At 39.2% G+C, this 22,690-nt stretch overlaps 1 protein-coding gene across 2 annotated transcripts in view; it reads left to right on the top strand.

Moving 5' to 3' along the window:
- klhl29 (kelch like family member 29) overlaps positions 1-22,690 on the top strand; it is a 149,149-nt gene that overhangs the window by 66,658 nt on the left and 59,801 nt on the right. For both annotated transcript variants that reach the window (XR_003798182.1, XM_029258266.1), the window contains exons 4-5: positions 7,598-7,745; positions 10,897-11,439. Coding sequence is in view for 1 of the 2 variants with exons in the window: in XM_029258266.1 (XP_029114099.1) it covers positions 7,598-7,745; positions 10,897-11,439 (691 nt within the window). In the remaining variant the exon portion in view is untranslated. The remainder of the gene's footprint in view (positions 1-7,597; positions 7,746-10,896; positions 11,440-22,690) is intronic.

Genomic DNA, 22,690 nt, shown 5'->3' with positions numbered 1-22,690 from the left:
TTCAGATGGCTATCTGGTGTCACAGAGTAGGATCTCTGTGCTGATTCATAGCAGACCTCCTCTGCACTGTGAAAAATAGATACGATATCCTCACTGACAACAGGGGTCGCAACAAGGAGATGCTCAAGGCTGCTCTACGTCGGTTGCATGGGTAGAAGGGCCGTTTGTCTCAGTTTTATCACTAGAAGATCATGGGCTGTTGGATGGGTCTTCTTAGGGCAGACATTTTATGAAATAGGTGTGAAATTTCAAGATACAGTTGGTCCTGGTTTGGCAGCGTGAACCAGTGTCCAGTTGGTGGATATATTATGGATGGTGTGCGATTTTTCAAATTTCTGTTCCTCACCAGTGCAACATCCCACAAGCTCTTTGGTGGTCAAGTTTCATGCTTTTGTAGCTGTGGGGACAGTCTTTAAGTGGGCGTGATAAGTTTAATGATAAATCATTATACTTACATTGCTGAAAATGGAAGTTCAATCTAACCAAAAGGTAAAACAATGTTTTTTTTTTTTTTTATAAATCTAATTTGCCATGCTATTAGAGCACAGAGCAGAACTGACATCCATGTTTAGAATATGAAGCACAATAAATGAATTAGATAGATTTTATTTTCAGAAAAGTGAGAATGCATTTAGATTTTTTTGTTTAATTTTTAAAGTTATTTATTCACCATGAGGTGGGGTGCAGTGGTGCAGTGGGTTGGACCGGGTTCTGCTCTCCAGTGGGTCTGGGGTTCGAGTCCCGCTTGGGGTGCCTTGCGACGGACTGGCGTCCCATCCTGGGTGTGTCCCCTCTCCCTCCGGCCTTACGCCCTGTGTTGCCGGGTTGGCTCCGGTTCCCCGCGACCCCGTATGGGACAAGCGGTTCGGAAAGTGTGTGTGTGTATTCACCATGTTAAACATAATTAGTAAAAACTATTGTTTATAAATCACGTAGCACCATAGTCTCTTGAACTGAAATGGTCAGGTGCACATTTAAATGAACTAAATTTAAAACAAAAATGAAAAGGTCCCCTATTTATGAACTTTTGAGTAACAAACGTTTTTGAGAAATACATTTTACCAAATGAAACATGTAGCTCATGTTGATGAGAATTACATTTACATTTACATTTATTTGTCTAACATGCTATTCTACCATGTGATATACAACTCCGACTAAACAAAAGTGCATTACACCAACGGAGAGATGCGAATACAGACTCGTGATTCTCAGAGGTCAGTCACTTGATCCAAAACCAACGTTTTTGCCAGCGCACGTTACACAAGTAGCTGTATATAGAATTAGAATAGAAGAGAATTATAGAAGGTATGAGAATCCTCCGCTCTGCTCCTTATGACACTCAACTTTTTGAGTATCGAACCAATTATTACCCTAGTGAAACTCCTAAATGGCAGCCCTACTGTATTTAGGTAATACTTTGGTACCTGGCTTGCAGTATCAACACGTGCAATTCCTGCTTTGTGAAGTAGGATTGGTGAACAGATGTAAATACATTCATGTTGTCACGTAACACTTTGGCAAATTGCCATGGTAACTGCGGCTGGGACTTTAAGGGCAAAATTAGGCCATTCATACTGTCCTGGAATAACATGCGCACTGACCACATCCAAACCTAATTATTTTGCTATCGTTCTGTCTTTTTGGCACTTACCACCAAAAGTGTCACCCCTGTCATCTAGTGAAAGTAGCATATTTCACCTTGACACCTCCCACAATCTTTGATGACTCTATTTTGTGAGCTGGATGCTGGAATATCTTGCACTTAACTATTGCTATGGGGTATCTTGAAAAAGGAATAATTGTGCAATTTTATTATCCTTTAAGTGTTTGCAGTTAACATGTGTAGCATATTTTTACCTTGGAAACTATGGCAGGATAGTCAAGCCCACTGAACTTATAAAAGTAAATAATGCAAAGTGGCTTATTTAATGTGCACACAGTTGTATTTAGACAGATGCCACACTTCATTTTATAGCCACACTGTACTGTAGCATATCCACTGTATGAGTATGTTAATTAAGCTCCGAGCGAATGTGAGTTATCAGCGATTGTTACAAAATGGGTGACGAGCACCGTATTCACTGTGATGTTCAGATTAAGGCTTTACGTCTTTGGGACTTTTTCTAGCACACAGGATTTTGACAGCAATGCCTGTGCTGGCATACGAGCACCTTGCATTCTGTGCTGGATTATGACCACAAAACCTCAGTAACAAATCAGACTTGAGGCCTGTTTGGTCAGTTCATCATCATAGTTGTATCAAAACGATATTAATCATAGTAAAATGCCCTCTGATGGCTAAATGAAAAAGAGGAAATAAAAGCTTCTTTAGGTCTCCTGTTTTAGGAAAATAGTATCAGGCATATTTCATCAGATTGATAAGTTTGAAGTGAGGAAAAATATCATTTTTCTTGTAATATTTTTATGTTTATTATAATAAGATATTAAGTGGCAGGATACAAGTTTAATTTTGTTGTAATCAATTTTATAGAAGTGAAAAGCTTCAAGTGCTTGCTTTTTGGCAGCATGGTGTTTCGAAATAAATAAATAGAATTCAACAGAATGCATAGTTCAAGGGCAAGAATAATGAAATGGCTTTGAAAAATGAAGGCAAATGTGGCTGCGGAGTGTAATAAAAATACTGGTTTAATAAGCCGGGAAGTTGCGAAGTGCTGAGCTGCATGTAGCGCTACCGGGCGCTCGTCCTTTCTGATGTTCGTAATTTCAGGGTTGCTCACAGTTCATAAATGTATCTCTTTCACCTCTGCATTCACATGTAAAGCGTAAACAGGACAGAATGACTTGTCTCTCTTGACCGGTAACCGACAGTTTGAGCTCTCCACGTCTCACTCAGCATTTCTTCTGCACGGCAGCAGGATTTTCACGTGGTCGCCGTGGCTTTCATTTTCTTCCCAAACACTTGCCAGGGTTGGTTTCAAACAATTACATAAATTGACTGTGTAAGCTATTTTGCGAGAAAGCAAATAGATTTCGGCACTTGTTTAGTTGACAGTAAAGGCTAACAATGATACTGTTACAAAATGCAATTTACTATCAACTTTTGGTAGCGGTGCAATTTGCATGCATCTGTCATCTTCCCAGCTATTTTATTCCTTCTCGGTGGACACTTGGTGTCACTCACCAAGACACCCTTCCACCACATGCCTCCGCTGAACAGCTATTAAGAGATCCAGCAGTGCGTTTAAAAAACGACCCTTTCAAGGCTCTCCCCCAGCGCACATTCCTATTTACATAAAAGATGTGTAGAGGTGGAAAATTCTCTCAACTTTACCTTAACTCTTAGGATCCCATCACATTAAAAAGACTGGTCTTTCAGCTCCATGATTAGAACGTCTAAAACGATATTTACAAATTGAAAAGTGACAGCAGGAGTATTTATGATAACATTCATACATTCAACTGGAAGGCAGCACCGCTAAATAATGTGCCAACTTTACTTGGTAATAATAATGTCGGCTCTGCAAAATTTCCTGTATACTATATGAGTAAAAGTACCATTGTTACAAAGTTCAAAGGTCTCCGGTCAGCAATATTTAGTTGCAGGTGCAGTTTGGATGTAGGGCAATCTCCTGAATTTAGTTGCAGAAGGGCATTTGTCCTTAATGTGGCTGCAGCCTTAACCTTTAAAAAATAATCTCTCTGTTGAGGCTTCCGGAGCTGCAAACTGTTTTATTGCATATTACTGTAATAATACCAAAAAGGATTATTAATAGTGAAATATAAAAAAAAAACATTGCAAGGTTTAGATTAGACATATTTTTTCTTTCTTTTTCCAGCCATTCCTAGTACAGTAGTAGTGGAGGCAGTAGCAGTACCTGTAGCAATAATTTCTTTTAAAATCGTGGGATTTTTCATCAAAACTCTATATTCCATATGAATACAAGGAATGTTACTGAGAATATGTTGGAAGGAGGGGGCTGATGCAGTTCAACCTGTAGAAAGCTGGTTAATGAGGAAAAGGTCAAAGTGATCAAAAAGGGAGGATTTACACCCTTATGAGCTGCAATTAAAACCCATTAAGTAAGTGGAAAACATTTTACTCTATTTAAAATCTTCCCTGTCTCAGCAAAGTGACCATTTTAAGTTACTGCAGCAGGTATGTTTGTGGTAAGTATGGTAGGTGGCTGACTGAGCCCTGCTGGACTGCTGGATTGCTGGACGGCTGCCCATCAGCCCTGTTCCTGCCCTCCCTGTACAGCAAAGCTTAAATGAGTTAAAAGGACGTTCTTGACAGAGAAGCTTCTCCTTGGTTGTACTGTTACAGCCTCTTTTAGGGTTTAAAACTACACCCTGAGCAATGAAAATGTAAAGAGAGAAAAAAGTACCATTATACCACTTTGTATGCCATGACAAATGTTTTTTTCCCCCGTACAGTCAAACCTTTAACTGGTGACCGTTATGTTTCTTTGTACCCCTGATTTTGCTTGGAAGTTGAGGAGTGCATGCGATCCTGGTACAGCCTCTGAAAATATTCATGATTTACTCACCTCCCCGGTAACACTATATGGTTTTTTTTTTTTGTTTGTTTGTTTTTTTACAAACCTACTACCCTACTGGAAACAAATGTAGGGAGCAGGGAACACGGGCAGGGGTGGCCTGTGAGGACTGACTGTTAAAATGTTTTGAATACGATTTCAGTGTGAAGAAATCTGAAAAGATGATTAGAAACAGCAAGATTGGCCCCTTTGCACAACATCTATGGTATTAATGATCAGAAGTAGGGTAATATAGCTCATGAACTGCATTAAGCAACCCATTCGCATTTTGAAATACACACACACACACACATTTTCAGAACCGCTTGTCCCATACGGGGTCACGGGGGACCGGAGCCTACCCGGTAACACAGGGCGCAAGGCCGGAGGGGGAGGGGACACACCCAGGACGGGACGCCAGTCCGTCGCAAGGCACCCCAAGCGGGACTCGAACCCCAGACCCACTGGAGAGCAGGACTGTGGTCCAACCCACTGCGCCACCGCACCCCCCATTTTGAAATATTGGTAATAATTAGCATACCTTTTGTCTTATACCTCAGTATTCAATGTGGTAAGAAGGTCTCGAGTGTTTTCTTACTCAGGGGTTATGTTGCTGTGTAGATCGGGGTCTGTTGTTTGTATGTTACTTTAGACTGAGATGGTTTTTCGACAGCAATTCACTATGTGAGGAATGCGAAGACTGTGACATTTCAGCTCAGCGCACCCACAGACTGGGCATAATAACTGTGTCTAGACTAAGAGCATATAGTATATTTACCTATGACGCTGAGGTTTTATCATGCTTTTTCACAAGTGAAAAAGTTGCCTCTCTGTTTGAGCTTTTCCTTCCTTTTCCTTTATATCTGTAGAATTCTTTCTATAAAATGATTTCACATGTGATTTTGTTGAAATAATTTTTCTTCATTTTGCCATTCATTTAGTATAATAATTGCATTCAGCTGAACTTTTTCTTTTAAACATGTTTTACTGTTTGGTTATTTTTACTTTTTAGTTATTACCATAGGCGTTGCTCTTTTTTCTCAAAAAGTGAATTTTATTTTTTTCTTGTGTTGCTCAAGCTATTGATGACCTGGAGGTGTAGTGGCTTTAAACAAAGACTGCAGAAACATCTAGGTTTTGAAAACGCTTTTCAATGTTTTCAGCTCTGAGCGAAGATACATGTTCTGATTAAAAATGGAAGAGCAGTATTTCTGTTTTCTTGCAGAGAATGCTAATCCCATCTCCGTATCGCATTTATGCTTTATTTCTGAGAAATGTGATTTCCCTATAATACCAGTCACCACATCTTCACCACAAAGCTTGAGGAAAAATAAAAATCTGGTTGCAGCAATTCATGGACTGACTGATTTAAGACTGAATGACTTCTTGGCACAGCGGATCCTACTTGGAGCCACGCCAACAGAAGTGATTCTCAGTTGGGTCAGCTTGGTACTTTCCTCGGTCTCCCTGCAGCGAGAGCTGTCAGCAACTTTACACCGCTCTCACGGGAGACTGAAAGGCACAGATGAGTTGAGGTACTGGCCCTCCCTGTTAATATGGAAATTCTTTGAGCCATTATTTAAACCAAACATCAGATTCCGCTGTGTGAAATGCTTGAAGAAGATTTACTTTTCACTGCCGGCTCCCTCTTGATTCGAGCCTACTGTTTATTGAGTCATAGGAAAGCCATCTGCCACAAAATGATAATGGGTCACCTGGGAAAAGTAGATTCACAAACTGGAGGTAAATGTTCAACGGTGGGGAAAAAATATAGAATGCTCTGTTGCACATAACACTTTCATATTGTGACATCTTGAATAAAGGTTGTTATTTATAATTTTTGTAGATTTTGTTAAATTGTGTTTACCAAGTGATTTGCCTTACCTTAACCAGCAACAGGAAAAAGAATTTAATATGCTAGTGGAGACATGGACACTTTAGTTCCATTTCACATTTTGTTTCTGAAGTGTGTTAATGCAGTCCATAATAAAAATAAAGAGAAGTAATTCTTGAAAGGAAGAAAATAATGAGTGATACAGAAGCATATGTAAAGGTGATGTAGCGGAGAAAAAAAATCTTGAGCAGGACAGTATGTAGAAATGGGGTTTTTATACAGTTTGTGAGTCTTTAGGAAGCAAAGAACATGAGAAACTGCAGTTCATTAGTAAGTTTATTAAGTCATGAGTGAATGGGAAGCCCCTCCTGAGGGACCACTGTATTCCTACTGCTTGGATGAGCTCACAGGAGCATCTTTTGTTCTATTCTTGCAGTATTCCTCTTAAACCCTTAACAACCGAATGCATAGATGCCAGCTCTGCAGGGTACTGTAGTACCATCTATAAAATATACTTTCTCTGTTTTTTTTCTATCGCTTTTCCATAATTTACACATTTAAGTGTTTGGATGTTGATTCTGGCTGAAAAACATTGAAGCAGTAGGAGAGGTAAATTTATGAAAAAGAGCAGGGAAAATGTTCAGTGTGACAGGAGAGCTGAGGAAAACACGGGAAGGCAGACGTTTGGCCATTGGGGTCATCCCCGTTTCTGTGAAAGAACGCCTGGGGTGTGATGAGGCGCTCAGGTTATCTGGCCATCGTCCGCTCACTTTCTGACTCTTTTTTTCCCATAAGGAGATGCAATCAGGTGCCTGCTTCTTATTCATATATGAGCTTGTTCCCTATCATTATTCAGGTAGACTATCTCACCCAGTCCTTATTAACATGGAATATCTCCTATTTCTACTAGTTTCTACAATGTCTTTTGAGTAGTTGAGCCAGTTTCCCTTTTCAGATCTTTGCCTCCCCTTTTGAATCCCGTTGCATTTTTTTTTTTATAAACTCTGTTGGCAAATTAGGCTTAATTAGTTAAATAATTTTTTTAATATCACTTTTTTCCCAGCTAGATTTGTGCTGGTTGACCTTGTGTTCCTCATAGCTTTTGATTACTTTAATCTATAGTAGACAAGTAATTAAAGGCAAAGTAGAACAGAATATTAACAAAGAAAACGACGTATGACATCTGGCAAGTAGAGCAATTATTTATGAAAGCTGTAATTAAAAGTGGGTGTGTGTGTGCATTTGTGTTTTTCCTTTTGTATAGGCCTCTGGACCTTCACCGAGTGAGAACCACACCCAGGGGCAGATTCTGGCACCAGGGGTCCGGTGGGGTCAGACCCCCATCAATCAGGCTACACCTTGGGAGACGGATGAGCCACCGACCAAACAAATGCGGGAGAACGACAGCACTGGTAGCGCTCCCCTGTTTGCGACTGCTGCCGTAACACATGATAATGAAGCGCCTTCATTCCACTGCCTCATATACTTCACCATTTAACAGATCATTCCAATGCTTTTAAATTGTAATTATCGTAGATAATTACAGGCTATAAGCATATAATTAATGCAGTTAATTTGTGTGTATGAATCTGAATTGAATTATAGATTGATTTGGTGGAAGTATAAATATTTATTTCATGGTCATTTGATCAAGAAGCTATTGCTCCACTTTGTATCTACTCTTTACTTCATAAGTTGGTGGAGCCTTACCACTTGTCTTTGAGAAAAGATTTTATTAGCGTATTCCAGATCGCTCCTTATGTAGAATTTCTTACCTTCCAGTTTGTCATAGCATCACCAGTAACAGAAAAGGAGTTGCTCTAGCATACTGTCTGTGCAATAGCTGCTCTGTGCTGTAACAACATGAAAGAAAAACCTGCACTGTGACACAGATTTTTACTCAAGGGTCAAGAGCTGTAATAATTTCTAAAGTATTCCCTTTTCGGTAACGTACACCCTCCAAATTAGTATCCTTGAGCAATTACCTTCTCTTATCATTATTGCATTTCATCACTCAGCCTGGTGCAAATAGATGTACTTCTCTGGAAGTAAAAATAATCTTGCGCTACTGGTAACTGTTAAAAAAAAAAAAAAAAAACATTTAAAACGATAAAATTCTCTTTGGGTAACATTAGTGAGACTTACTCCTCTAAAATAATTGTTTGATAGTTTTATAGAAGAATGTCTGGTGGAGTGTGTCTGTGAGGTCAAGGTCACATCCCAGGACTCTGAAATGAAGAGCAGTATTTAGTGACCTCAAAACAGTCCCCAGACCACTGTAATGGGGCTCTCATCAATGGCTCATTATGTTACCCTTTCTATATATTATCTTCGCATTACAGCTGCGAGTCTGGAGCAGGTTTTCTTTATGTGAGCTGCCTTTTTAAAACATGGTTTGCTACTGCATTATACCAATTACTCTAAAATTAAGGTATTGCCAATAAATTTTGTGGCTCAAATAAGAGGTAATGTACTAATATAGTGAATTTTTTGGTCAAAAAATTTAAACAATTTATAGGAGGCGGTCAACAGCCATTTACTCTGCAAGTGGTGTGTCCCCTGTAAAGAAATAGTTTTAATTTTTTTTTCAGTGTACTTAGCATTTTTGGATACTGTCATGAAATTGATCAGCCTTTCATGGGGAGTCTTTCAAGCTAGCTGTCAAACCCTTGACGTTTTCCACATAAATTGACTTTCAGAATGTTTAGTATACTGAAATACCTACATGCTTAATTAATTTACAAAAAAATGATTGCTGATTCCCCAGAGTCAGCAATGTTGAATTGAATTGTTAAATTTTTTGTAACAGTAATACATGAAATAATTAGTGCACTACTGCAAGATCAGTTTTTTAAATTATTTTTGTCTTTATGCTTGTAGCTAGTCTGTTTGAATTTTAAATTAAAATCATTAAAAAATTAATTCAGAGTGGGTACCATAACTTTTAAAAGCAGCATTAATGATAATTTTTAAATTATAAATGCTGAGAACAATTTTTTAAATTAATGTAATTTACAATACTTTAATTTTTATCCCTCTGAAAGGAATTAATACTATTCTTCAAACCTTGTATAATTCTTCAAGGAACAGGAGTGTGTGTCTTTGTCTTTTTAAAACCATTGCTCTTAAACTGTTAAATGTAATGATAGAAGGAATTAAAATGTATTTTCATAAAAATTAATGTTGCTTATCTTCATCAGTTTTAAAAGAAATGCAGAATATGAGCTGAGCCAAAGAACAAAGACCACAATCCCAGCTGCTATTGCATAGTCACTTTTCAATTAATTTCTATTTCTATTAGCCTATTTGGAAGCTTGGAAAGTCAGCCTAATGAGTTAGGATGAATAGTCAAATATGTACTTTGAAACATGCACCTGAATATTGGGTTTCTTCACTTGCTAATGCTGATGTTTCATTACTGTTCTCAAAAGTCTTTTTTCCCCTTTTTTTGTAGCTGGTGTGTTGAAAGCAAACATGACGTATTTTTTTCCTCTACACGGTTGAGTTGACCCATTATGCTATACTTACTCATAAGCCATTTTCTGTTTAACTGGAGAAGGAGGACAAAGATCCAGTATGGCTGCATATTCATGAGGTTAATAAGCGCAGTTCAGCTAAGCTCAGTTATGGATATAAATTCCCACCGGCCATGCATTCCCAGACTAGCACCAGGAGACCTCTGGTGGGTTGGAAGAGGCTTTTCAATAGATCCTCAGATTTACATTTCACCAACAAATTAAAAGTTAAATTAAATCTGACTCACACTCTCCTTGTTCACATTCTCCTTTATCAACATAGATTGTCTTTAAAATGAGAAGCACTTGTTTAAATTGATGGCTATTCCATATCACTGCTAGCTGGATGTCACTACTTCATCCTACTGTTATATGAGCATCAGTATTACCGCATGTGTTCCATTGCCACCTTGGCTTACTATGATGATTAATTACATTATTAGAAGTACTGGACAGACGAGTTCAAGTAGTGTGTAATAAAGGTTGGATGCTTGGAGACTGGTCATAGGCCTTCAGTATTGGTTCATGAGGTTTCTCTTGTAGACTGAGGATATAATATATAGTTTTGATTAGGTTGTCAGTAGAGATTCATATAGAATTTACCCTAGTTCATTCTACATTGGCTTGACCTGTTTTCTTTTTTATTTGTTTTTCTAATTTGAGTGGGACCCTTTTTGTCTGTCTTTGAGTGGCTGATTAATGTGATTAAACATCACTTCTATCAGTGTGCTGTTTCATAATGTCATTATGATCTTATAAGAAGAAGTTGGTTGTTAATATGTATGGTTAGTTGCCCAGAAAATGCTGGTGATATAGCATAGACCTGCACCATAAAAATAAGCCAAGTCAACCTTAATGGAACAGTGAAAGGGTTGGAGGCAACAGTTTTTCTATGCTGTCAAGTTAACCAAGCTGTACAGTTGAAAAATATCCTTGACTTGAGAAATTCTCACACAGTCCATTTAAAGACTTCAGCTTTGCGGAATTTTAAACACCTTGAATGAAAATGAAACAGGATTTTAATGTGCTCTGTCACGTCTTGTTCCAGCTCCACCGTGGATCCCTCCTGTGCCAACAGTGAGCCAGGCCAGCCTCCTAGCTCATACGTACGGGATGCCCCAAGCCCCAGTGTACAGCCAAGCTGTGACTGTGCAATCGCCTGTCATTGGAGTGACGCCTGCCATCCAAGCCCCTGTACCACCACACCATCCACACATGCCAACTCACTTTCAGCTTCCACAGCAGTCCTCGCAGCCCCTCACCAACATAGTGATCAACATGCAGAACCAGCCCCTGTACACCACAAGCCAACCACCCGTCACCATATCGCCCATGCCTGCAGTGTGTCAGGTGACCCACCCTGTGCACAGCGTGGTAGGCAATGGCCACATGTCCCACCCCCTGCTGCAGCCACCAACCCTGCTATCTTCAGCTGCTCTACCTGTCAGCGCTCCTCCGATGGCCAATGGGCAAGCAGTTTCTCAAGCTCCTGCCCTTGCTCCGTCCAATCAGGAAAGTCCCAATGGGCTTCAGATGCTGAGGACCGTTGGGATGGGAAAATACGAGTTCACTGACCCCTGGCACCCAAAAGGTAAGCATATGGGATAATTACTGAAACTTTTTCAAACTTAAAATCAGACCATATTTTCACTTCTTACATTTCAAAAGTATAACCTGACATGGTACACTAGGTTAAACTAGATTTTTTCCTAATTAAATGAAACAAATGCATTAATTAAAAAAAAAAAAAAAAAAAAAACAGCACAGCATCTGCTCTGATCTATAGAACACTACCGTTTGCTTTGTCCAACACAGAAACAATTTGTGTTTTGTTGTGATATATTTATATTGCTACATATAGCTTTTGTTTTGTATTATTGGCCATGCACACAAACATGAGATTCAGTATGAAAATGGGCTGTTCAGTTATATTCTAAATTAAATAGTGTGCTTGTTGTTTCTATAAATTATGAATAAAAAAAACTGAATTTCGTGTTACTTTATTCATAATCACATTTTCATACTCATGACTATAAAGTTAGTTAGTTGACGGTCAAATGATGTAATCTGCCGCAATAAGGACTTCATCTGTTATGACTAAGATTATCCTGTATGCTTTAGTGAATAAGGTATTTTAATTGAGTAATACATTTTAACATGTTCAACTTTTTAATTTCACTTTATTTTTAAACATAGTTAGTTGGTAGTTGAAGCCTTATTTAATCATTTGCAATCAGTTGCATTGAAGGAACCTCCTATTAAAAGAATTTGGCTTGGAGGACATGGAATTTTAATGTGGTATTCAATGAAAAATATCTGATTTTTACAAACTGTAATCTGTAAGTAGCTATTTTATGTGTTTCTAAAAAGACTGAAGGCCATAGATGCTATAAAATTTTATTTTGTAACCATTTGCAGAGGTCATAGCATAACAGCATTCCACCTTGCTAATCTGAACAGACGGATTTGACTTGGGGCAGCCCAGTGATGCAGCAGTTAACATTATGATCTCACCGTTTCTTGGCTGTGGGTTTGGACGTGGGTTCGAATCAGGCTTAGTCTGTGCACAGTTTCAGTGTACTCCTGATGTTCATGTAGGTTTCCTCTGGGTGATCTGGTTACCTCCCACAAGTAAAAGGCATACTTCAGGTGAATTAATGACTCAAAATTGCCCTTTGCGTGTGTGTCTTTGTGTGCAAGAGAGAGAGAATTGTTCTGCAATGGGTTTATCCTCTTTATCCATGGTATCTCTGCATCCTGCCTTGCACCCCAAGTGTCCAGCATAGGCTCCAGACAGCCGTGATCCTAAACTGGATAAGTGAGAACTGAAAATGGTAGGATGGATCGATGAATTTCAAAAGACATTTGCTTTTCTTGTCTATTTACTGTATATGGCAAGTTACAATTAGCAATACAGTATTTAACATGCAGTATGTACTGAGCATACCATAATTATCCATTTAAATATGACAACATGTGCTTTTGAGGTATGCCCTTTCCATCCTCTGAATGTCATTTTTACATCCCAGGTTTGTGAGTAATATGACTTTCATGTTCTCGGTTAAAGGATATTGTTCCTCTTCATATCAAGCATACCGTATTCTGGGCTACCTTTTCTCAAGTTTCAGTGAACAGGCAGATAAAGGAGAAAAGAACCAGCGCCCACACAGAGCTGACATAAAAAGGACACAATTTAGGCTTCTGAAGCCTGTGATTCACACCACTATCAAAACAAAACAAGGCAGAGATGAAAGATCAAATTGCAGAAGGTCAGGGACTGGTACATTTTCCCAGCAAAACCAACAATACATTTGGTCAATTTAAATCCTAAAAGGCCGAACAGATGTAAATTTACATCCTGTCTGTAAGCAGCTTTTTAATACCAAATACCAGGCCAGACATGAACCACAGGGTAATAAAGCTAGTTTATCCGTTATGAGACTGATGCTGTGTGGCATACCAAGTAATTCTGTGTATTGTGTCTTTCTTTTGGACTAGTGCTTTATGATCATTAGCAGACCAAGAGAACCACAGCTCCCTTTTATATTTTTACTGTAGTGTTTTTTTGTTCACATTATTCTATTACGGTATTTCTCAATTATCGTGAACGGAATGATATTAAAAGTTAAAGTAGTGTTCACCAAAATACACATGGAGGAATGTGTATCATGAACCCTTTTAGACCAGCAGTGAATATGGGTACTGTGGCACTGCATTAGCTCTTATGAGTTTATTTGCATAATGGAAGTATTTTGAAAAACTGTTTAAAATACACCTTATGCTTTTATGTCACGGAAAATTTGTTCAGACATATTTATCATTTATTCCAATATTGAAATACTGCAATACATTCCAATGAAATTGCAATATTTCCTTTAATGAAGTCTTAGTAGTGAGTCAATTTAGTAAGACTTCAGTTTGTCTAATAATACTGTCACATGTGATACCATACTTTCTTTGCTGAGTGTGTAAATAACCTGTCCATTTATAGAGATGGATGAATATAATGTTAAGCATTGAAATAACTTGTCATTAGAATGTAATGTGGCAATTAAGTGATTGGGTTAAACACTTGCTTATCATTAAAAGATAATTTGGTAATAAAAATGATTTGGTTGAACTGCTTGTTATGCTACTTAAGGAGATGATATATTTGAACAACAGTTATAGTCTAAAACCAGTTAGTAATTCATAGTCGTTCATACGGTTTAACTGATTTCTAATAACAGAATTTCACGGTTCCAGAGAAGCGGTGGCGTTAGTGTCAGTTTTTTAATCAACAAAGGATGAAAAGTTGCTTGTAGTTGTGAAGGAAAATTGAGAGTGTAAATGTGGATGCCAGGGTACCAGATTTAACTGTTAGTGGTTAAGTACCCGATTAAAATATTCCATGTTCTGAAAGTTTTAAGAGCACTCACACACTGGTTTTTCAGTGCCTTTGGGTTTTTGTGTTTTATTACATTTCAGTAGTAATCTGTCAAAACCCAAGTACCTTTTCTTTATTGTCACCAATAGAAGAGTATCATGGGATGGAAATTAGTACGGTTGTTGGAAGTTATCAACCCACTAGCAGCATAAACTCCATCTTTTTATAGACTTGAGCAGTTTTCAGTGCTTTAAGTACTTCTCTGTAATTAAGGGTCTTTTAAACATGGAGCAAATTTATGTGATTATGTGGACAGTAGATTACAATAAACTGTACTCCGGACTCACTTCACCTATGATCTCTTAAGTCCATGTAATGTATAGATGTTCATGCACTATAGCTTTAAGATCATACCTGTTAAAAAAACTAATAAACCTTCACGCAGCTACTCCTGTATGGCACGCCCACAAGCCAAGCAGCCGCACCTGACAGTAATCAAGGCCAGGGATAAAGGCAGCACCGTCCCGGCACAAGGTTGCGGAATCTTGCAATGCCTCGGCTTGCCGATTCAGCGCTTCGTCCCTTATGTCCCGTTCCTAGCTCTTGTGTTCACCTGGCTTTCGACTTCCGGTCGCTTTCTCGTGTACTGAGTATTGTCTAGCCCCAGAAACGACGTTTGCACCCCGGACAACCGACGTCTGTCCCTGACTATTGATTTTGTCTGCCTCTGTGTTTTCGCATCCAGAATAAACACACCCGCACTTGGCTCCAAAACACCTACCTCCTGTCTGCCATCCCTTACCGTGACACTGTAATGTAATGTATGTTCACATATATATATATACAGAGTGTGTGTGTGTGTGTGTGTGTGTGTGTGTGTGTGTGTGTGTGTGTGTACACACACACAGTGTCTGAAACCACTCATCGCGGTGAACCGGAGCTTAACACGGCAGCACAGGGCGCAAGGCTGGGAGGGGAGGGGAGGGGAGGGGCACACCCAGGACAGGACTCTAGACCAGCCACAGAGCAGGCCCTGGCCAAACTCACTGTGCCATCGCATCCCCATATATATATATATGGTGATTAGGAATCGTCGATATTCAGATCAAGTTTTATGCATCTACTCGCTGATGTACATCGGTTCCTGTGGTGGAAAGTAAAAGCTAACTATACTTTAGAATCACGCACCTGTATCTACAGTAAGTCTCACTTTCTGCTAATGTAATGCACACATTAAATTTTCTATGAGAGGTACGTCGCTTTGGAAAAAAGCGTCTGCTGAATGAGTAAATATAAATGTAATTGTGAAATTAGGTAAAAATTGCTTACTTGGTGTGGGGGTGTGGGGGTGCAGTGGGTTGGACCGGGTCCTGCCTTCCGGTGGGTCTGGGGTTCGAATTCTGCTTGGGGTGCCTTGCGATGGACTGGTGTCCTGTCCTGGGTGTGACCCCTCCCCCCTCCAGCCTTGCGCCCTGTGTGTTGCCAGGATAGGCTCCGGTTCCCCGCGACCCCGTATGGGACAAGCGGTTCAGAAAGTGTGTGTGTGTGCTTACTTGGTTACCAGGGATCAAAAGAGACAGTTTGGTTACTCAAGACTAGAAAAAGGTCAACTTTTCTGTCAGGAGGAAAAGGTCAGTTTGTGTGTACCAAATCACTCAAGTTGGATGTTGAGTGAAAGAACAATTTCATGTAGTTAACAAAAGACTGTAGTGCCTCACTCCACCCACTTCTGTGTTCAGGAAAAACAATGTTATTTTTAAGGGGGATTTTATCAGCCTTTCCAGTTCTTTGTCAGACTAGGCTGCCTTCAATGGCAACCACGCCTGCAGAGGAACCCTCAGCAGCAGGGCACGATGCATTCCCTGCCGAGAGGGATGCTTTCTTTTCAAAGCCGAGAGCTGTGCCGCACAGTGCCGTGCAGCACAGCCAGCGCCAAACCAGCTTTCGCTGCTGGTGAGTGGGAACCAGCCGGGAAATATAACCCCCCCCTTCTGCGGTTGTCCACCATGCTACCCCTCTGTTCACACAGCATCTAAAACCATGGTCACTGAAGAGTAAATAAAATAATTTGTCAGTGTTCTTTATCCATTTCTTAACAGCATAACAAAACATGACCTTTTTATAAAATCAATTAGATTACATTTAAATAAAACAAAGCAAAAATGTTTCGTAGAAAACAATTGTGGAACAAGATGTAAAGATATCTATGTTCATCACATACCAGTTACATTCTGTTGATGTTATGTATCAAAAAGAATTTTTTTATAGAATTACTGAAATGAAAAACATGAACTCTTCAATATTACTTCCTTCACTTTTCCAATGGCATTTATCTTTGGCTCGAGTAAGAAGCCCAGCAGTATTATGTAGGGAGCACTGGTTCACTGTAAGGTGACAGCTTTACTTGTCATCATATTTTAAGGAAACAAAAATCCCTTTTATCCCCCACGTTATTTTTCCATGGTTAATATGGAGAAACTGGACACCTCATTAAGATTGATCATTTGTGATCCACCCTCTCCATGCAGAAATGGCCCTGCCTCCATTAATCACCTCCCTTTCAAGATAACACATGGCGCTGCCTCTGGCAGAGCATCATCCCTTACTTTCTCATTCCAAACCACATAATCGCAAGAAACCCATGCAAAATACCTGCTCTCACCGCCATTGGTCTCTGCCCACCAGAGTGGCCAAGCCCCATTTGATTTTTTTCTTCATCTGCTGGCAGTGTTGTAAGTCAGCCCTTTAATGACCTATTTTCAACTTGGAACATAATGATTAGGAGCCTGACAGGGAAAATTTGAAGAGCGGATTAGCAGCTCGAAAGACGGAAGCCAAAATTGCTCATTTCTACGTGGCAGCTGGAGCAAATGCAAAGACACTTATTCTGTCAAAACATACCAATAGGATGCTCTTTCCCGTATTTCCCTAAAAGCGTAATATCCTTATTGATTTGTTCACAGCCTTAAAAGGCTTTTCCAGTGTACTGCTCCTCTTCCTGCTATTAATATTTAATTGAGACATACATCTGTGCTTTAAGGCCATGTTCCCTTGAAAGCCAAGTCCACCTGTTCCTCGGCACGATGATGTCCGGAGCATACTTTGACACTTCACTCATGTTCAAAATGGCCAGTGTCCTTAACAGTTTGCCAAAGATAAAATACTTCAGTATTCCTAGTACCTAACAGAGCACGACTCCATTAAGGGAAGGTGTGCGTTGCATTTTATTGGTAAATGTTTGTCAGTTCATGTTTGCGATGGCTGTTTTCAAGCCATTAGTCCTTCTGATAGCTCTGTTTATTGAACAATTTGCAGAACTGTTGAAAGACCAGTATTAGCTTTTCAGTAGTCATTAAAAGCCAACTTATTTTAATACCTGACTTTGTGACAACCTTAGTTTCAGCTATATACGTCTTAGCTATTATTGTTTTGTAAAAGATTAAATATATAAGTTGTGCTCACTGAGTTGTCACTCAGTTTCTAAGAAGGGCAGCGTGAATGCGTCAGACCATATTAGAGTAGATGGATATGTTTGGTATAATGGGTCTGTTTCATAACTTCTACTGTAGTAGGTTACTGCTTTTAAACATATGGCAGTAAGGCAGGCGGTTTACTGTAGAAGAATACATCATTTAAAAATAAATTGTAGAAATATACAGAAAAGCAGAGATAGTCTGAGAACTGTTTTAGTTGGGGTTTTCTTAGATTTCAATTTAAATGCTATATAAAATGGAAACGTGGTGGGTAATGTAAATAGCAGCAACCTAAGCCTGCAGTTTGGTAATTAATTGGGTTTGGAAACCATGCTGTTTGCCTATACACTAATGATGCCAGTTTACAGTATACGATTTTTGATCATTTGGCCAACACACACACACACACACACACACACACACACACACACACACACACACAGGCTGAAGCTGCTTGTCCCGAGCGGGGTCGCAGCGAGCCGTAGCCTCACCCGGCAACACAGGGCGCAAGGCTGGAGGGGGAGGGGACACACCCAGGATGGGAGGCCAGTTCATCGCAAGGCACCACAAGCGGGACTCGAACCCCAGACCCACCAGAGGGCAGGCACAGGCCAAGCCCGCTGCACCACCGTGCCCCCCATTTGGCCAATATAATGTTGTGCTTTTACCATGGTCCCTTATAGATGTTAAAGGTGTAACATATTTTGGTTAAAATGAAGGGGCTTGGTTCAAACAGGAATTTCACTAAAGCAAAAAATATTACAAAAAATAATACTTCTTGCTTGTTCCCTCATATATACTTTTCCTTTATACACACACACACACACACATTTTCAGAACCGCTTGTCCTATACGGGGTCGCAGGGAACCGGAGCCTACCCGGCAACACAGGGCGTAAGGCCGGAGGGGGAGGGGACACACCCAGGACGGGACGCCAGTCCGCCGCAAGGCACCCCAAGCGGGACTCGAACCCCAGACCCACAGGAGAGCAGGACCCAGTCCAACCCACTGCGCCACCGCACCCCCTCATCTTTTCCTTTATAAATTAGCCAAAATGATAAAAGCAAAATTTAGGTTCACCTACATTTAGGTTTAATTAAACAGTATATGTTATTACTTCTGTGTGTAAAACATCTGTCTTCTGTTGAGTTCAGAAATCTGTTGTCAAAATAGGAACGGCAATAAGCTGTTAACAGAGCTGTAAAAATAATCTGGCTCTTTAAATTTGTCATGGTAGAACTATTGTAAAGAATTTTGATCATTCATTCATTCATTCATTCAATCATTCACATTGCAGGCTCACCATACTGTGATAAAATGCTGCACTCTGTCATGTTCTACAGCTTGCGGAGTATATTGTACCACAGGCACACAATCATTCTTAGAATGAAGTCAGTCAACCAGGCTAAGCTTCAAGTGGTAGACTGATATTTTAGGGCTAATTGCGGAAGCTTAATTGCTGTTGTAATCAAGACTTTTAACAAGGGTGAATGTAATGAAATGCTGCAGTTAAAAAATTAATTTTCTTAATTGACTATTGCAGAAAGTTAATAGGCAGATAAATGCAAAAGAAAAAAAAAATACAAGAGACATTAAATGATAGCCTTCCTTTAAGGGAAACATTTTTGATGGTCCTCATAACAAATTTGCTTTACATTCCGTGATATCCAGTAATATCTTTATGTTTTTTTGTTGCTGTGTTCTTTAAATAAATAGTATTTTCAAAGAAAAATTTACGGTACTATTACATAGAAGGCTTTGTATCTTACCCGCTATTAACCAGACTTGGGCATTTGAGTATTAATTTATGGATGTATGTGTTAGCTTGCAAAATACCATTCAGTGGAATTTATCCTAAAGTTGTCTTGAAGTTGGTATTGTATGGGTTGTGAAATACCGTTACACCCACATTTGCAGTATGTGCATAAGTGTATAAATTAATTGACTAATTTATTCTTATACATTTCAGCAGACACAGGTTAAACTTGAATCAGTCAGAATTTCAAAAGAATTCTATCAGAGGTGATTTTTATGTGATGGAATTAATTGCCAGGAGTCAAATGTCGATGTGTTATATTGCTCATCGGGCATGAAATAGACAGTAATGCATAATCTATGAAGCCAACTGTAAAAATACCAGATGCTGCCAAGCAGGATGTCAATAGCTGATGTTTTCCAACTAATGAGATTCTGAGTAATTAAAACTGAAAGAACTCTGTTTCAGAAATAGCAGCAGATGTATTAGGAGTGCAGGCTGAACACAGATAAACTCTTTTTGGCGCCTAAGAAACCTACATTGAATTGAACCAGTGGAAGTGAAGTTCGCTGAGGAAACAAAAGTGAGGTACCTTCAAAGATGGCCCTGGTAGAGCTTTCAGAAAGAATACCACTTTTGAATTTCATTTCTTTGTCAGCAAAATCAGACATTGTGACCCTCGCCAGTCTCTTCTCGATTGAATTCACCCTTTTTCATGGAGCACTTTGGAACATGGTTTAAGGAACAAATTGAAATGAGTATACCAGTCATATTTATTCTGGGAATACCATGAAAAAACAGCATTGCCTTGGCAAGTTTTTTTGTTTTAGAAGACCTTCCAGTAACCATCATGGCCAAGTGCAGCAGAGAGCTGAGGCTGATCTAACCACGAATTACACGGTTGATTTTCTACATTTAGTTTTTTTTTTTATTTTCTTTTTCCAACCATTTTTTTTGGGATTTTAGATCACAGCTATTCTACATTGTTATTTAACAATATAAACGTAGACACCTCAGATTTTGTTCACAACAAAGTGATACATGATTCATGTTATATTTTGTCAAAGACATACTTTGTAAATATTCCATAAAAATTGTAAAAAAAAAAAAGAAGGCGAAACTATTCTTTGACAATTTTTTGTGTTTTTTTTCTATTATTATTTTTAAAAGACTTGTAGCCATTTTGCATTTCTAATTTTAAAGAAGTTTTATGGTACGGTGTGCACCCCAGTGGTGGCTTGCCAGTGTGTATACCAGGTGCTTTGTGAAATCCTTCTGATTTAGCTGACTGATCTTGCAGCATGTGGCGAGGCCCCGACAGCTTTGCTGTCCTTCAGTGCTGCTGCCAAGACATCCTCATCGTTGCAACTAGAGAGGGTTCTGTTTGTTCGGCATCACTGAGACTTATTTAAAAGGTTTCTCTCCACTCCCCACAGTTTCACAAGTAAAGGTTTCTTTTACGTGATATCTCACAACTAAATTTGTATCTATCTATCTATCTATCTATCTATCTATCTATCTATCTATCTATCTATCTATCTATCTATCTATTTATATTTTAGCTAACTGAATCTAGTCTGAGGGGGTGCGGTGGCGCAGTGGGTTGGACCACAGTCCTGCTGTCCAGTGGGTCTGGGGTTCGAGTCCCGCTTGGGGTGCCTTGCGACGGACTGGCGTCCCGTCCTGGGTGTGTTCCCTCCCCCTCTGGCCTTACGCCCCTGTGTTCCCGGGTAGGCTCCGGTTCCCCGTGACCCCGTATGGGACAAGCGGTTCTGAAAATGTGTGTGTGTGTGTGTGAATCTAGTCTGGTCTAATGGTGTTCTGCAGAGGGAGTGTTTACACTCTGCTTTTGTGAAAGCTCCGCCATCACTCCACTATTGCACTTGATTTTTTTGCATTTTGCTTTTTGTGGTAACTGTAAATAAAATATCGTAATGTAATGATTCCAGTTGTCAAAGAGGTTTTATAAAGATAAGGTCAAACATATGTGCAGAAAAAGTATGCTTGTTGATGGTGGATTTATTAAAATCTTAACAGTAAATAAATCATGAAATAGTTCTTATCCAAATATTTTTGGTATGGATTCTATTGCAGATGTTTTTATATAATATTAATATACCTATAATATTACCTTCTATTACCTTTTTATGATTTATAAAATGCATTACATTTTTTCCTTTTAATAATGGCATCCGGTTGATATTTCTATACCGTAAATTAATCAGCAGATCTTTATCCGTATGGTAGCCGTTTTGTTGCATTCAGCCCTCATTTCTGGTCATGCTATAGTTGTAGCTCTGGATAAAGCTACCAGTTGCTTCAGTGCTTTGTCCACATTTTTGTCTTGTCTTTTTGTCACATATAACCTGTCCTAGTGACTGTAATTTCATTAAATCTGCTGTAGATTTAGGTCTTATGGACATTACTGAAGCGACAAAATTTGAAATTATTTTTTCTTTTTCCTGAAATGGCTGAAACGTGACTTGTGCTTCAGAAAATTAAGAAATTAAGAAAAATGTCCCAGCATTGTCCAGTTCTGTAAATTAAACTTCTGCTTGAGCCTTTAAGTTGAATGATCTACACATCTGCTTTCTACAGTTATAACAGATTAGCTTCTCTGTCAATAACTCTTTCTTCCGACTCCCTGATACTCACTCCTTTAATTTATGATTTAAGAGTTTCTGTACTATTATACTGTACATATCTTAAATCATACAATGCAGAAATTCGTAAGGTCATCCAGTAAAATTAGCTGCATTATGGAGTGACCGTCTGTCACTCAATATTCACACTGCAACAAATGTTGTGGTTTTAATGTTGTATCAAGGGAATGTATATTTTCCTAACTTGTGTGTAATTGGTCCTAATTTAGGCCCATTCTCAATAAACAGCATAAAAATGACACTCTTAAGAGCTTTGGTCTCCAAATAAATTTACCTTACCTCGCAATATACATAGAATAAGGCACAACAGTTCTTCAAATTTCGAAAAGGTGCTTGGCACCCCGTTGATAAATATGAAGCCAGGTGAATTATGGCGTGTAAACTACAGACGAAACACTATTCTCCATGCGCAGGACTCCCCCAGACTGTTCGCCGGGGTCTTTGTGTCTGGTGGTCTCTTTTGAATGGTGGTTTTACTGCTGTCTCTCTCCACCGACACTTTGAGGGAATGGTCCTGATTTTAACATAATCTTCCAAGAGATATGGACTGCTCATACAGAAGGTGAAACAGTAGTTTTGTTTAA

The sequence above is a fragment of the Scleropages formosus genome, chromosome 1, assembly GCF_900964775.1.
Source record: "Scleropages formosus chromosome 1, fSclFor1.1, whole genome shotgun sequence".
Taxonomy (NCBI): Eukaryota; Metazoa; Chordata; class Actinopteri; order Osteoglossiformes; family Osteoglossidae; genus Scleropages; species Scleropages formosus.
This window is presented reverse-complemented; position numbering and strand designations above follow the sequence as displayed.